The sequence below is a fragment of the Phyllobates terribilis genome, unplaced genomic scaffold (genome assembly GCF_046119375.1).
Source record: "Phyllobates terribilis strain yellow unplaced genomic scaffold, ASM4611937v1 Scaffold_7__3_contigs__length_470593459, whole genome shotgun sequence".
Lineage (NCBI taxonomy): Eukaryota > Metazoa > Chordata > Amphibia > Anura > Dendrobatidae > Phyllobates > Phyllobates terribilis.
Window position 1 is genome coordinate 70,891,714 of NW_027362767.1, and position 15,074 is coordinate 70,906,787.

The 15,074-nt window shown below is 42.3% G+C and overlaps 1 protein-coding gene across 1 annotated transcript in view; it reads left to right on the forward strand.

Moving 5' to 3' along the window:
* The window catches only part of CCDC175 (coiled-coil domain containing 175), a 35,218-nt gene that overhangs the window by 16,489 nt on the left and 3,655 nt on the right, over window positions 1-15,074 (forward strand). Inside the window, exons 13-18 of the mRNA XM_073638743.1 lie at window positions 1,973-2,104; window positions 4,362-4,500; window positions 4,844-4,923; window positions 6,123-6,275; window positions 12,698-12,800; window positions 12,966-13,009. Of these exons, the coding sequence (XP_073494844.1) occupies window positions 1,973-2,104; window positions 4,362-4,500; window positions 4,844-4,923; window positions 6,123-6,275; window positions 12,698-12,800; window positions 12,966-13,009 (651 nt within the window). The remainder of the gene's footprint in view (window positions 1-1,972; window positions 2,105-4,361; window positions 4,501-4,843; window positions 4,924-6,122; window positions 6,276-12,697; window positions 12,801-12,965; window positions 13,010-15,074) is intronic.

A 15,074-nucleotide genomic window follows, 5' to 3' on the forward strand; every position in this document is an offset into this window, starting at 1 on the left:
CTGGACCGCAGAGTGAAGGCAAAAGGACCGACAAGTGCTAAGCATCTCTGGGAACGCCTTCAAGATTGTTGGAAGACCATTTCCGGTGACTACCTCTTGAAGCTCATCAAGAGAATGCCAAGAGTGTGCAAAGCAGTCATCAAAGCAAAAGGTGGCTACTTTGAAGAACCTAGAATATAAGACATATTTTCAGTTGTTTCACACTTTTTTGTTAAGTATATAATTCCACATGTGTTAATTCATAGTTTTGATGCCTTCAGTGTGAATGTACAATTTTCATAGTCATGAAAATACAGAAATTTCTTTAAATGAGAAGGTGTGTCCAAACTTTTGGTCTGTACTGTTTATATATAATGTATATTAGAAAATGGGAATAACTCTTTTAGGCAAATTAGGCCTGAACCTTCAGGCGTTAATATCAGGATTATACAAACATGTATTTTTTATTGAATTTTTTTTTTAAAAGGAGTACACCAGCTTCATCAGGTCTAAGATTTATTTAACAATGAATGCAGTTTGTAATGCAAAATCTGGTGGCAGATCCTCTTTAATATTGAATATCGATGACGTCCGCTTCAATTCTGAAGTCCTTGTCTGACCTCCCACAGTCAGCAACCAGCGCCCTCGGCAGACAATTATAATAGATTGTTTTGTGCATTAACTAGTTTGGATTTACATGAATATATAACTACTGGGAGGACATTGCTCATCCATAATCTTTACTACTGGTAAAAATAGAAGAGAGACATACTTGCACTCTCATAAGGAGAGGCTCTTCATTATAAACTAAAGGCAAGACTGAAGAAGACAGCACATCCAAGGTGAATAAAAGGCAATGGTTCTTTAATCTGAATCCATTAAAACAACAAACAATGGATTTAAAACCGACGCGTTTCTGGCGAGTCACTCGCCCTTAATCATAGTATAGCACTTGTTACAATGGACAGTGAACCAATCCTGGTGGACAAACACATGACTTAAATGCAAATGGCAGGAAAACCACACGACTAAGTATACACCTGAACTGTAATGAAGAACTTGGATATACATAATTACAAAATAAAAAAGGGGAGGGGGGAAAAAGGGTTCAATACCTTACATCCAGCTCAAAACATAACTGCATTATATAATCCCCTTCACCACCTTGGGTTTTTCCATTTTTGCGTTTTCATTTTTTGCTCCCCTTCTTCCCAGAGCCATAACTTTTTATTTTTTATTTTTGTGTCAATATGGCTATGTGAAGGCTTGTGTTTTTTTGCGGGACAAGTTGTACTTTTGAACGACACCATTGATTTTGCAAAAAAAGTACAATAGTTTTTTGTTTTTACCACGTTCACTGTATGGTAAAACTGACCTGCCATTATGATTCCCCAGGTCATTACAAGTTCGTAGATGCCAAACCTGTATATGTTCTTTTTTATTTAAGTGGTGAAGAAAAATTCCAAAGTTTGCAAAAAAATAAAAATCTTACAAAAGCGACGGGTCCGTACCTTCCTGTATATCATCACCTGTAAAAAGAATATCCAAAAAGGAAGTTTGAATTGTGAGGGTATTGTCTGTAAACCGCAGATTGTTTAGATAGGCAGAAATGTCACGTCTTACCATACCTCACTATAAGGAGATCATCTATATATCTCCCATACCATTTCAGATTGGAGGAAAAGGGCTTAGTTGGATTAAAAATGAACCTCTCCTCCCACCAGGCTCTTCATCATGCATAATCTTAGACTTTTTGCCGACTATAATGGATATTTTGTTGTATCTGGGTGTGTAGATAATCTGTCTTTCCTATGTAAGGATGCATTGTTAGATTTATGATGCTATTAATGCATTTCACATTTTCCATCAATATTGCATTGTGCTTTTTAGTACATTTCTATTTTTCGTATCCTCTGTTTATTGTTCTTATTTTTATCAGCCAAGTTTGGAAGAAATAAAAAAAATCCTTGTATCTTTTTTTTTTCATTTTTAGGGCAGTCGTCTCCAAAGGGAGGTTGAGAAATGGGACAAGGAGATCTGCAGTATAAACGAAGAATGGGCAAAAGCAAGCGAGCAATATTCTAGTCAAGTACAAAGTCTGAAGGATCAAATACAATTTCTGGAGGTGAGATGAAATGTATAACATTAATACATGCAGAGTGACAAAAATCAGAGGCCACCTGTAACTATTTCATTGCAGAAGATGAAATACTGCGGGTGAAATAAGTATTGAACACGTCACCAGTTTTCTAAGTAAATACAATATATATCTAATGGTGCTATTGACATGAAATTCTCACCAGATGTCGGTAACAACCCATCCAATCCACACAGGCAAAGAAATCAAACCATAGATGTCCATAAATAATGTGTAATAATGAGAAATGACACAGGGAAAATTATTAAACACTCTTACTAAAATTTATTTAAAGGCGTTGTCCGGTTTAAAATAAGTTTGCAGTCATTCTGTGTGACTGCAGATTTATGAATCTCCCCAGCACACACACTGTGCTCCGAAAATTTGCCGGTTTCCGAGTCGGGAACAACGGTGATGTATGCACTATGCTTACTCCCAGGCATAGCAGTCTAGTTGGGAGCGAGGTTAGACAGCTGGACAGCCTCCTGTATGGAGAAACTAGTCGCAGGCATTGCTCAGGTGTGATTTTCTCATTCTTCCACACAAACACTCTTCAAATCCTGAAGGTCCGTGGGCTCCTTCTATGAACTCTGAGCTTTAGTTGCTTCTATACATTTTCTATTGGATTCAGGTCAGGTGATTGGCTCAGCCATTCTAGCTGCTTTATTTTCTTTCTCTGAAAGAAAAGTTTCCTTGGCTGTGTGTTTGGAATCATTGTCTTGCTGAAATGTCCACCCTCATTTCATCTTCATCATCCTGGTAGATGGCAGCAGATTTTTATCAAGAATGTCTCTTTACATTTGTTCATTTGTCCTTCTTTCAATTATATGAAGTTTGCCAGTGCCATATGCTGAAAAACAGAACCTCACCATGATATTCCCACCTCCAAACTTCACTGTTGGTATGGTGTTTTTGGGGTGATATGCAGTGCCTTTTGGCATCTAAACGTGGTGTGGATTATGCCATCCATAGAGTTCAATTTTGGTCTCGTCTGACTAGACTGCATTCTCCCAGTATTTCACAGGCTTGTCTAAATGATGTTGAACATACTTTTTATTCAGCATTGGAGTCTTGCATGGTGTGCGTGCATACAGGCCATGGAGGTTATGTGCATTACTTATTGTTTTCTTTGAAACCATTGTCCCTGCTGATTCCATGTCTTTCTGTAGCTCTCCACAGATGGTCCTTGGCTCTCGGACAACTCTTCTGATAATTCCTTTATCTCCTCAGTCTAAAATCTTGTGGGGAGCACCTGGTCGTGGTCTGTTTATGGTGAAATTATGTTCTTTCCACTTCTGGATTATGGCTTAACAGTGCTCACTGTAACCTTCAGTAATTTTAGAAATTCTACTGTAACCAATGCCATCAGTGTGTTTTGCAACAATAAGATTGCAAAGGTCTTGAGACGGCTCACTGGTTTTACCCATCATGAGATGTTTCTTGTGTGGCACCTTAATAATGAGACACCTTTTTATAGGCCATCAGTTGAACCAGCTGATATTATTTTTCACATAGTGGCAGGATTGCTTTCTAATTACTGATAGATCTCAGCTGGTGGCATGACTTTCCATGGAATTTTGCACCTCTTTCTTCATGTGCTCAATATTTTTTCTCTCTGTCATTTCTCATTATTACACATACCTTAATTTAAGGACATTTATGGTCTGATTTTCTTCTTTGCTAGAGTGGATTGGATGGGTTGTTACCGACATCTGGTGAGAATTTCATGTCAATAGCACCTTTTAGAAATATATTTACTTAGAAAATTGGTGACTTGTTAAATACTTACAGCAGGTGAAATAAGTGATTTGGCTGGTTATGATCTGGCAGAATTCTCAACTTCTAGCCCTACAATATTCAGTCTGTCATTTGCATTTTTTTAACTTTTTCCCAATATTGGATGTACTGGAATATCTGGTCCCTGTGTTTGATTCGGTCTAGGAGCTGAGTACCTTATTCCTGGCAGGCGCTGACTGTGTTACACAGCTAGCATCTGTCTGAACAGCAGCGAGCAGAGATGAGCTCTAGCCACTGCTGTTGTTAATCCCTTAAATGCCACTGTCAATCTCTTACAGCGGCATTTAAAGAACACCAATCCACACGTCAACATCTGCCCATGCCTGCTCATCTTTATTCAGACTATTAATTTGGAAGCTGATTATTTATTTTTAGTGGGGGTGGAAGAGAGTTCAAGTGTGTGTTTTTTTTTTTTTTTTTTTTTTTTTTTTAATGCCTTGTGTTATAGGAGAAAATGAAGAATGCCATTTTAGACTTAGACAATCGGCAAGAAAATCTGGCCAAAAACATTCCCATCATGAATGCAGCTGAGGACACATACAACAAAGAGCACATCAACTATGAAGACGTGAAAAAGAAATCTAGTGGTAAGGAAGCCAACCAGAAGATTCGTGGGTTATTAGTAAAACATACCGATTGGTTGGGTTATGTTCACATCTGCTTTGAAACTTCCATTTCAGATTCTGTAAAAAAAAAAAAAAAAAAAAAAAAATTGCCCATCAAAATTCCATCATGATGGGAAACTGACGAACCCGACTATCGTGGGTGTTTGTCTTGTATGGTTGTCATCACCAATGTTATGTTTGTACTTCTGTTCCAATGACGAAACAGAAATACTGAATTAATAAGGATGATGTGAACAAAGACAAATTATTCTGACAAATGCAAATTTTATTCAAGAAATGACTTAAACCATCTTATATATCACAGCCATGAAAAGCAAACAGAAAGCCTTGGAGGGATCCATTAACACAATCACCAAGGATATTGAAGCCAATTGTAAGATAAAGGTAAAGTAATTGTGCTGATGTGCCGTGGGTGTGCAGCAGATCCGCACTGCAACTAAACTATTACCATTTATTTGGGCTAATTTTTCACAATTCTATCGAAATAAGTGACATGCTACAATAAAATCTGGAGATCCACATAGAAATTTTGAATTTTACATGTGAAAGGAAAACCCCATTCACATTCATAGGATGTGGATTTCATGCAGAACAAATCTTGGAAAACCCCACATGGGTAAACTTACCCTTTTAACCACTTCACGCCCATCTACTATATAATTGGCTTATCCCGTCTGTCTGTCCGTCCAGGAAATCCCGCGTCGCTGATTGGTCCGGCCGCGGCCAATCAGCGACGTGGGATTTCAGAACAAGATGGCGGCCGTTAGCGGCTCATCTGCCGCACGGAGGTCAGCAGCGATGCAGCCGGGAGATGACCGGCACCGGCCGCGACCAATCAGCGATATTGGCGTGAAATTTAAAACACCGCTGTCCTGATTGGTCGCAGCCCGGCCGCGAATTGGCGCCGGATTTGAAACACGCAGGCCACCGTCGGGAGATCAGCGGCGACCCAGCCGGGAGATGACCGGTGGTAGCCGGTCATCTCCCGGCTGCTTGCAGCAGAAGTACCCCGACTGGCGGCCTCGCTCCCCGGTCCTCCCTTCACACTTGCCGTCGGGAGATCAGCGGCCGTGGTCAGCGATGTTGTCACAAGCAGTATTGACAACATGACGTAATTACAAAATTCATTAGGGGCCCCGGGGGGATACATTGGGGGGTTAATTTAAAGCTGTGCACAACCATTTAAACACTGCTTCGCTGATTAGTCGCGCCCGGTCGGCCGCATACATATTCTAGAATACCCGATGCGTTCGAATCGGGCCACCATCTAGTAAGACATAATTGTACATCGTACATCTGGTCTCTCTGAGCTGAGTCTGAATCCTATCTGGCAGATGGCGGCTGTGTTACACGGTCTGCAGCTGCCTGTAACAGTGATGAGCGGATCTAGCTCAGACCGCTGCAGTTTCACAATTTAAATGCCGTTGTCGGTGATGCGAATGCTGGTGAATACATGTAATGACTCCTGTAGTCCCCCGCAACGCAATCGTGAGGTGTTGATGGGTTTTCACCGCAGCTGGGGGCCTTCTGAAAATGGACGTATCCGATACACAAACAGATGAACGTTTCTATTCCTTCATCAGGACACAAAGAAGGATTCATTAAAAGCTCTTAGAAAATCTGCTTTTGAAAAACTTCAGGGTGATCTTGAAATGTTAAAGCTGATTGACAAAGAAATTTATGAAACAAACAGAAGGCTGGAGCTGGTCCTCATGGAGAACTGCAGACTGAAATTGGTGAGAAAATTTAAAAGGGTTGTCTAAGATATTTTATTTCTCCCTAATCTTTCACTCAGCAATATAGGTGTAGGTGTAATATACTTAACATTAGACAGGAACACAGTTTTTAATATAATGTGGGTTGTGACAGCATTCTGGTGACGTTCCATGTACAGCCCACATGATTTTTCAGCGAAACTGCACTGTCCAGTATATGTAACATCACTGCTGACGCAAGAATAGGGACAGTGCTGAAGTTGTAGGTCCGTGCACATGTGATCCCCGATTGCTCTCCTGCACACTCAACCGTGCAGAAGTAGGATCGCACGTGCACGATAACTGCTGTCATGTTTTGTCATCTGTCAGGTTGCTGGGATCGCTGATGAATGAGTGGCGATCGTGATCCCTGCATCCTCTCTTCTCAGTAATCAGGACTTCTTTTTTTTTTAATCCGATCTTTTTTTATTAAACATACAGGATGTATAACATTTGTTATACACGACATTTGTTATACACGTCATTTATAAAACAATATCTTGCATATAAATATGTAAATGTAAGGTGCCCCAGCGAGGTAGTCATGGGCGAGCTGTGGCCCCTGCTCGCTCTGGCTCCCTACAGACAATGTGTGGCCTCTCTCTGATGTGCTGCGGTGTATGTGGTGCTCTCCACTTACTTCAGACCATCCGGTCGCTTCTGTCTCCAGGCATTTCTCTTCTGGGACTAAGGCTGCAATAAATTCAGAGGACACAAGATTCTTAACCATAACTGGGACTTTACTTGGGGAAGAGGAATATGTACAATATTTACAGGCAGATATAATGGATCAGGCCCAACAGGTTATCATCTCTCACAGGTACTGGAAACCACTTCAGCCCTGGTTCCTTCTTTAAGTGAAGCATCTCTAGCCCTAGAGAATCTTCCTCACCAGCGACAGTATATCCGGATCCTATATCGCCCCACGTCCTAGCCTTGAGTCCTAGCTTCTTCTGCAGCCTGCAGACAGAATGTGCCCTGGGTCCTCAATACCTCTGTTGAGTTTCTCCAGCTAATGGGACTCTTGCGTAGGGAATCTTCGCTCTGGTAATCCTACTGTCTGGGGTATGGGGCTCCTGTCTGCCCTAGCAGCCACTATACTTAGGCTGCCCGTACTGTTCACTGCCCAAACTCTGCGTTCTTTCTGGATACTCACCACAGGTTTCCTAAAGTGCCCACCCTCTATGGGCTGCCTTACACACACTTAACTCTTCACTGTCATACATGTCTGCAATCCTCTGCCCGGGACAGTGGCATCTTGTGGCTGGTTACCAATACTACAGCCCACAAGGAATTATATCAGGAACAAGCTTTATACACACTTTATGCTTGATCATGGCACTAAGTTCCCCCTCTACTCTACTGGCTGGATCATCACAGCTAACCCCCTTAACTGGACATAACTGCATCTCAGAGAGATCTAACTATGGGAACATTCTCTCTTAACTATTTCAGTGCCAAAGGAAGGCTACGTCCTTCCCCACTACTACATACACATCCTGCATTTGCATTATCCTTTTTACATTTGATTGCATTTTCAACCTTTTTATATAGTCATCCTTATTTTTCCTTCTAGAAATATATGAAAAAACTAAACTAAGTGAATCACCCTTCCCTCACCCCAATAATGCACCAGTTCAAACCACTTAAATAAATCAGTGCACCACAAAAATTCCAGGAGCATTGCACACTGGAATCAGCTCTAATCATTGTGACCATTGTCTTACTATTTTGTCAATTCTTAGGTCGTATTGGGGCATTTTATCCTAATACCATCAGTTGCCATATTCTATCTTGCAACAACACTCCAGACGGAAGGCCAGGAACATTTAACCAGGGTCCTCAGATTTTTTTTCAAATTTCCCTATTGCTTTTCTTTTTCTGTAAATTCCCTTTTCCAGCCATATGTTGTTATTTATTCTATTTTATAAGTTCATTTATTGACGGGGGGGAGGGGGAAGCAACCAATGTACTGCGATTAACTTACAGGCCTGATACAATATACGCGTCACACCAATAGCTAGTGGAGATTCGAGATCCGTTGGCTCACCCAGGTATCCTAACACCCATGTCCTAGGGTCCAGCTGAAACTGTATTCCGAACACCCTATGTAATAGAGCCAGGGTATTCTTCCAGTATAGGCCCAACTTTCTACATTCCCAAAACATGCATCAGGTGGGCATCCTCTGTGCCACATCTATGGCGGTCCGTATCTGGGCGAACACCGATTTTTAAATAGTAAACTTAATGTATACACCCTGTGTATGAGATATAGCTGTGAAAGTCTCTGAGACTCACAAAGAGAGCGTCTAGGAACATGCTCCAATATCTTTATCCATTGTTCATCTGTAATTTGTCCCATATCTGCTTCCCACTTCAATTTTACCTTCCCACTATGATCGTTGAGACGAGATTGCGTGATTGGGCTGGACGTGAATTTTGCAGCTACTAATGACTCAAGGACATGGCTTTTTTGAATCTGAGGTATGGTATTACCAAACTGAGTCTGAAACGCATGTCTCAGCCCAAATTCCTGTTGAAGTCTGTTGAAACTTTTGCGTATGCTATTATATTATCTATAGTCTGTATTCCTCTAAATTCCCATCTAGCGAACCCTTTTAGTTTACCAAACACCTCTAGTTTATGGTTATGCCACAATGGAGTAAATTTAGTGAACCTAGTGATTCCCAGCAGTCTCTTCCCTCTGTCCCATACTTTATGCATTAGTGCTGGAGTTGGTCTGTCCCCATCAAGGCCTCCCATGCCCCCCTGCACTACACGAATAGGTGAGGAACATTTCCTATCTTGCAAAACAAGACTGGCAGCCCTATCCATACCGTCCCTTGTTTCTCAGCCATGAAAATGTTGTAACTGTGAGGCTATATGCTCACGTAGTGTTCTTGTAGCGTTTTTACGGCCACGAAAACGCTTGTAAAACCGTCTGCCATGCAAAGCAATGTGAATTCGGATCTGCTGTGCACATGATGCGCTAATTAGCGCGCCGAATTCGCATTGCGTTGCAAAACGCAGCATGACCATTTCTACCGCGATTACGCTGCAAATTCGCACCCATTGAGGAACATTGAAACGCAGCACACCCGCAGGTATATGTGGATTTGCTGCGTTTCAATTAAATTCAATGTCCTCGAATTCGCGGCATAATCGCGGTGCATGTGGTACCCTGGATGAAGAGGAGACTACAACTCCTCTTCATCCCGGCTATCACGCGGTGAAAAAAATAAAGTAAAAAATAAAAAAAATCTGTATACTCACCTCTCCGGTCTCCTCCCGGCCGCGTCCTTTCTCCTCGGCGTCCCGCGGTGTACTGTCAGGACCTGCGGTGACATCATTTAGTCATCTGATGGTCACGCGACCGCTGACATCAGAGGTCAGGTGATGGTGGCGTGACCATCAGCTGACTAAATGACATCACCGCAGGTCCTGACAGTACACCGCGGGACGCCGAGGAGAGAGGACGCGGCCGGGAGGAGACCGGGGCCACCGGAGAGGTGTGTGTATACAGGTTTTTTTTTATTTTTAACTTTTTAATTCTTTACTACAGATGCAGCATTTAAAGCATCTAAGTTGGTCACACAACATAAATCCATGCCGGTTGCATGGATTCATATTGTGTGACCAACTTGTCAAGCACTTTTCCAAGTGATGTTCAAAATCGCTTGGAAACGCGCTTGAAAAATGCATGCGGAAATGCATGTAAAGACGCATGTAAATCTGTGTGCATTTTTTCTGCCAGGGAGAGGCAAAACCGCTCTGCATTGTGGGCACATCCCATGGGTCCGGTATCGCCAGTCCTCCTTCCGTCTTATCCTCCTGTAAGGTTAACAGTTTGATCCTTGCTCTTTTACACCAAATTAATTCTCTAAACATTGTTTGCACTTTGCGAAAAATAGGGGGAATTGTGTAATACGTGCAGCAATTGTGGCATTAAAATAATTTTGATAAGATTACCCCTACCAATTACCAACAAAGGGAGCCTACACCACGCATTTATTTTGGATCTAAATTTGTCTAGCAAAGGATTAATATTTAGTATTATGTAGTCTATTATGTGTAAATTAATTACTACGCCAAGGTATTTAAATTTATCTACAACCTGTATTTGAGTTGATGAAATTGAATCCATAGACGGGAGGGGGTCCACTGGTAATAGTGATGATTTTTGCCAGTTAATCTTTAAGCCAGACCAGCTACCAAACTCCTATTTCCATCATTATTGGTTCTAGTGATGTCTCCATATTTCCCACATATAACATGTCATCAGCGTATAAGCTTACTTTCTTTTCTATATCGCTACACCCAAGTCCTACAAAGTTCCACATGTCTCAGTCTACACGCTAATGGCTCTATCGCCAGGGCAAATAATAGGGACAATAGTGGGCATCCCTGTCACGTGCCTCTATCCAATGCAAATGGGACTGACAGGAGTCCATTAATTTTCAGCCTCGCAGAGGGTGACCTAATACAGTAGTTTATCCCAGTTTATAAACTATTGGCCAAACCCCATTTTTTCCAGGACTTTCCACAGATAGTTCCACACTGTCTAATGCCTTTGCGGCATCAAGGGATATTATCGCTCTGTTCCCCGTCTCGGTGCTACACAGCTACATGACAAGGTATACGCGTCTAATATTAATAGCCGTGGACCTATTAGGCATGAATCCGGATTGGTCTTCATGTATCAGTGCCGTGATGACTTTATGAAGCCTGTTGGCCAATATCTTGACCTCAACCAGCAGCAGAGATCGATCTCTAGGAGTCTGGGCACTCAGGGTCCTTTCCTGGCTTTAGTAACAGAACTACAATTGCTTTGTTCATTGAGGCAGGCAGTCTACCTACCGTTGCAGCTCCCTCTAATACTTTCAGCAATCTAGGAAGGAGAATCGCTCTATATTCTTTGAAAAATTCACCGGGAAGGTCGTCCGAACCTGGAGCTTTTTCATTCTGAAGTGTGTCCACTGCCTCATCCAGCTCCTCCACTGATAGTGGTTGATCCAAGTACCTCCTGGCTTCTACTGAGAGATTAGGGAGTTTTACCCTTTCCAAATATGTTTCTATATTTTCCTCCCGTGTTACTGATCTAGTGGTGTATACATCTTTAAAATATTGTCTTAGGGTTGATAGGCAGAAATAATTAGGAGTCCAGTGCAGAGAAAGAAAGGGAACAGGGATGAGGTGAGATTAGCTACAGGATGGAGCTCTTTATTCTGGGGGCTAAGAGGAGGCTATTTATTCTGGAATGGGATTGTTTATAAAGGGGCATGATAGGAGCGGTATACTGCAGGAGGAGGCTGTACATAGAGGGGAATCAGAGGTGCAATATAATGTAGGAGGAGGATGTACACAGAGGGGAATCAGAGAAGCAATATACTGCAGGAGGAGGCTGTACATAGAGGGGAAAGCAGAGTAGTGATGTTCTGAAAGACAAATCTATATATACAGGGACAGAGTTGTGATGTACTGCAGGATGGTATCATATTCAGAAAATCTGAGAGGAGCGAAGTTCTGCAGGGTGGGTTATATGTAAAGGGTCTGAGAGCAACCAAGCACTAAACGATGGCTGCTGTATTTGGTGCTATGTACTGCAGGTTAGTACCGTATACTGAGGGGCAAAGAGGAGCGAAGTTCTGCAAGATGGTACAGTATATAGAGGGGCTGAGAGGAGCAATGTACTGCAGGATGGGATTGTATGTACAGAGGCTGAGAGGAACGAAACACTGCAGGATAGTACTGTATACAGAAAGGAGCCATGTACTGCAGGATGGTATATTATATACTCAGGGATAAAGGGCAGCAATTTACTACAAGATGGAGCTGTACATAGAGGGGCTGAGAGGAGCGATGTACTGCAGGATAGGTCTGACTTCCAAAAGGGGACAGTGGCAACTGAACAAGGGAGACTATGGCTGTATTGGTACCACAATCTCATTCTACAACACAGTTGCAGATCCACAGATAATGTGCGGAGGCACAGAGATGCCAGGGCTGCATTGGCTCAGATATCACAGAGGAAGAATTATGGGAGCGAGGTGATGGGAGGTAAAGACCAACGATTGCCCATTACTGGGATGTCAACAAAAGTTAGAGCTGTTTAGCTGCATAAAATGATTTTCTGACTATATAAATTAGTTGGCGAGAATTGATTTGCAAGTGCCGTTACATCGGCCACAACAATGGTCTGTGGCTGTTGTACAGGGGTGGGAATATCGCCGCTTACCTGCCAACATCCATGACTCTGCTTTTGATTAGCCGGCCTGGTGCAAAATCTTTGTGGTGTGATGCAGATGTGACGTCGCTCCAGGCCGGCTAATCAAAAGGAGCGTGTGGAAGCCGGCAGGAAAGAGGTGGTGCATGATGTGGCTATAATTGTTCTGATCTCTTTACAGAAAAATGCACAATATAAGGATGATATCAGCGCCATCATAGGAGAATCACAAAACCACTTATCAGCTGCAGATCACCTAGAGAAAGAGCAGGCGTCTCTTATTGGTAAGTTCAGGATTAGAGATGGGTGAACCCGACCAGTAATGTTTGGCTTTCATACTGGACAGTTACCACAGTGGTCAGGTCAGGAGACCGGCGGCCGGTCCGTGCTGGGACCAGGACACATGGATGTGTGAATCCAGCCTTAGCCTGACTGATATATCTTTTCAGATCATCTGCATGAAGGCTGGGACCAAGACATCCTTGTCTGCAGTGTAAGTACGTCTTGCAGATTTTTGATTCCTATGCACTAATCATAAAATCAAGTCAATAGACATAAGTGATTCACTTTACTGATATTCTGGCCTTATCTGCTAATAAATACCATTAGCAAGAATCCTTCTAGAACTCCTTTCTTTACTTTTTTTTTCCTTCCCTTTTTAAAAGAGACAAAATTACCATATATACTCAAGTATAAGCCGACCCGAATCTAAGCCGAGGCCCCCAATTACTATAAAAAACTGGGAAAACTTATTGACTTGAGGCTAAACCTAGGGTGGGAAATGCAGCAGCTACTGGTAAATTTCCCCATCCTGGTATGCATGGCACCCTTCATCCCCCAATCCTGGTAAACATGGCCCCCCCATCACTGCACACATGAAAAAAAAATAAACACCCCTACTCAACTCCCTCCCCGCTGTGTCCTGTCAGTAGCTCATGTCGGCATCTGAGCAGCGCATGACATCACTGCTATGCACCCTCAGACGCCGAGGTGAGCAGCAGGTATATTCACTCCTCTCCACGCCGGGACTATGCATGTGGAGAGGGGTGAATATTCACTCTCCTTAATAGAGCAGTGTGAGTAGCAGTTGCCGCTTCATGCTGCAGCTCTGCGATCACATGTGCCGCTACTAAAGAGAATTAATATTCACCTCTCTCCACGCCCATGGGAGTGGAGAAGAATGAATATTCATTCTCTCTAAGAGCAGGCACAGAGAATCACGGAGCCACAGCAGGAAGCCGGCGGCTGCGAGTCACACTGTGGTATTAAGGAGAATGAATATTCACCCCTCTTCATTCCCATGGGCATGGAGAGGGGTGAATATTAATTTCCCTTTAGCAGCGGGCACACGTGGTAGCTGCAGCAACGGCTAGTGCCTGTGCCCGCTCCTCCGCCGCAACCCCCCCCCCCACCGGTATATACTATAAATAGGAGTGTGTATATATTAAAGGGGGCTTTTTCAGCATAAAAAATGTTCTGAAAAAGTCAGCTTATACTAGATTATATACGGTATTTTTTTTTGTCAACATTGTTGTTTGGGTTTCGCAACAATATGACCTGGTAGATTGAAAGATTGCAGCAAGACTAAATTTGCTTTGTTGCCATTTTCGGAGATCCGTAACACTTGACATTTTTCCATAAATAGAACTGCGTGAGGTTTATTTTATTTTTTTGGCAGGGCGAACTGTAATTGAGAGAGAGAGAGATATATATATATATATATATATCTATATCTCTAATAGGTCGGCACCACTAGTAAATACAATCTAATAGAGTAACCTATGGCTATTAAATATTACTGTTTTACGTCCTGAGTCTGTTATAACATAGCCACATGTAATGCTCAACAGAAGACAGGCAATTATAAAAAATAAGAAGAGAGGAAAAAAAACTGTAGCACTCACCCTGTGGCTAAAAAAAATTATCCCTTTATTACATACTGGGAGGAGGATACAGACAGACAAAAAAAGAGCGATGGTAATCTCCCACTGCTAAGCACTCTTAGAGCCTGGATGAAGCGATTGGATATGCGAAACGGCCATTGCTCTTTTTTCTCTGTATCCTCCGCCCGGTATGTAATGAAGGGATACGTTTTTAGCTACAGGGTGAGGTGCCACATTATTCGGGTCCTATTTTTATTTTTTTTTTTTACAGTGTTTTAACATGCAGGATAAAAATATTTAAACATTTTGAACTTTAAAAAACAGATCAGGTTTTTTTTCCACAAATGGGGGAAAAAGGACAATTTTTATATTTTATTTATTTTTTGTGCCCCTAGAGAACTTGAGACTATTCAGTCACTGGTACCATACACTGTAATAGTTCTGTACATTGTATTGTAAATTAAACAATCTTCTACATAAGAGCATAGAATCATAGAATCATAGAATGGTAGAGTTGGAAGGGACCTCCTGGGTCATCTGGTCCAACCCCCTGCTCAAAGCAGGATTCACTAGATCATCTCAGACAGATGTCTGTCCAGCCTCTGTTTGAAGACGTCCATTGAAGGGGAACTCACCACCTCTCGTGGCAGCCTGTTCCACTCATTAATCACCCTG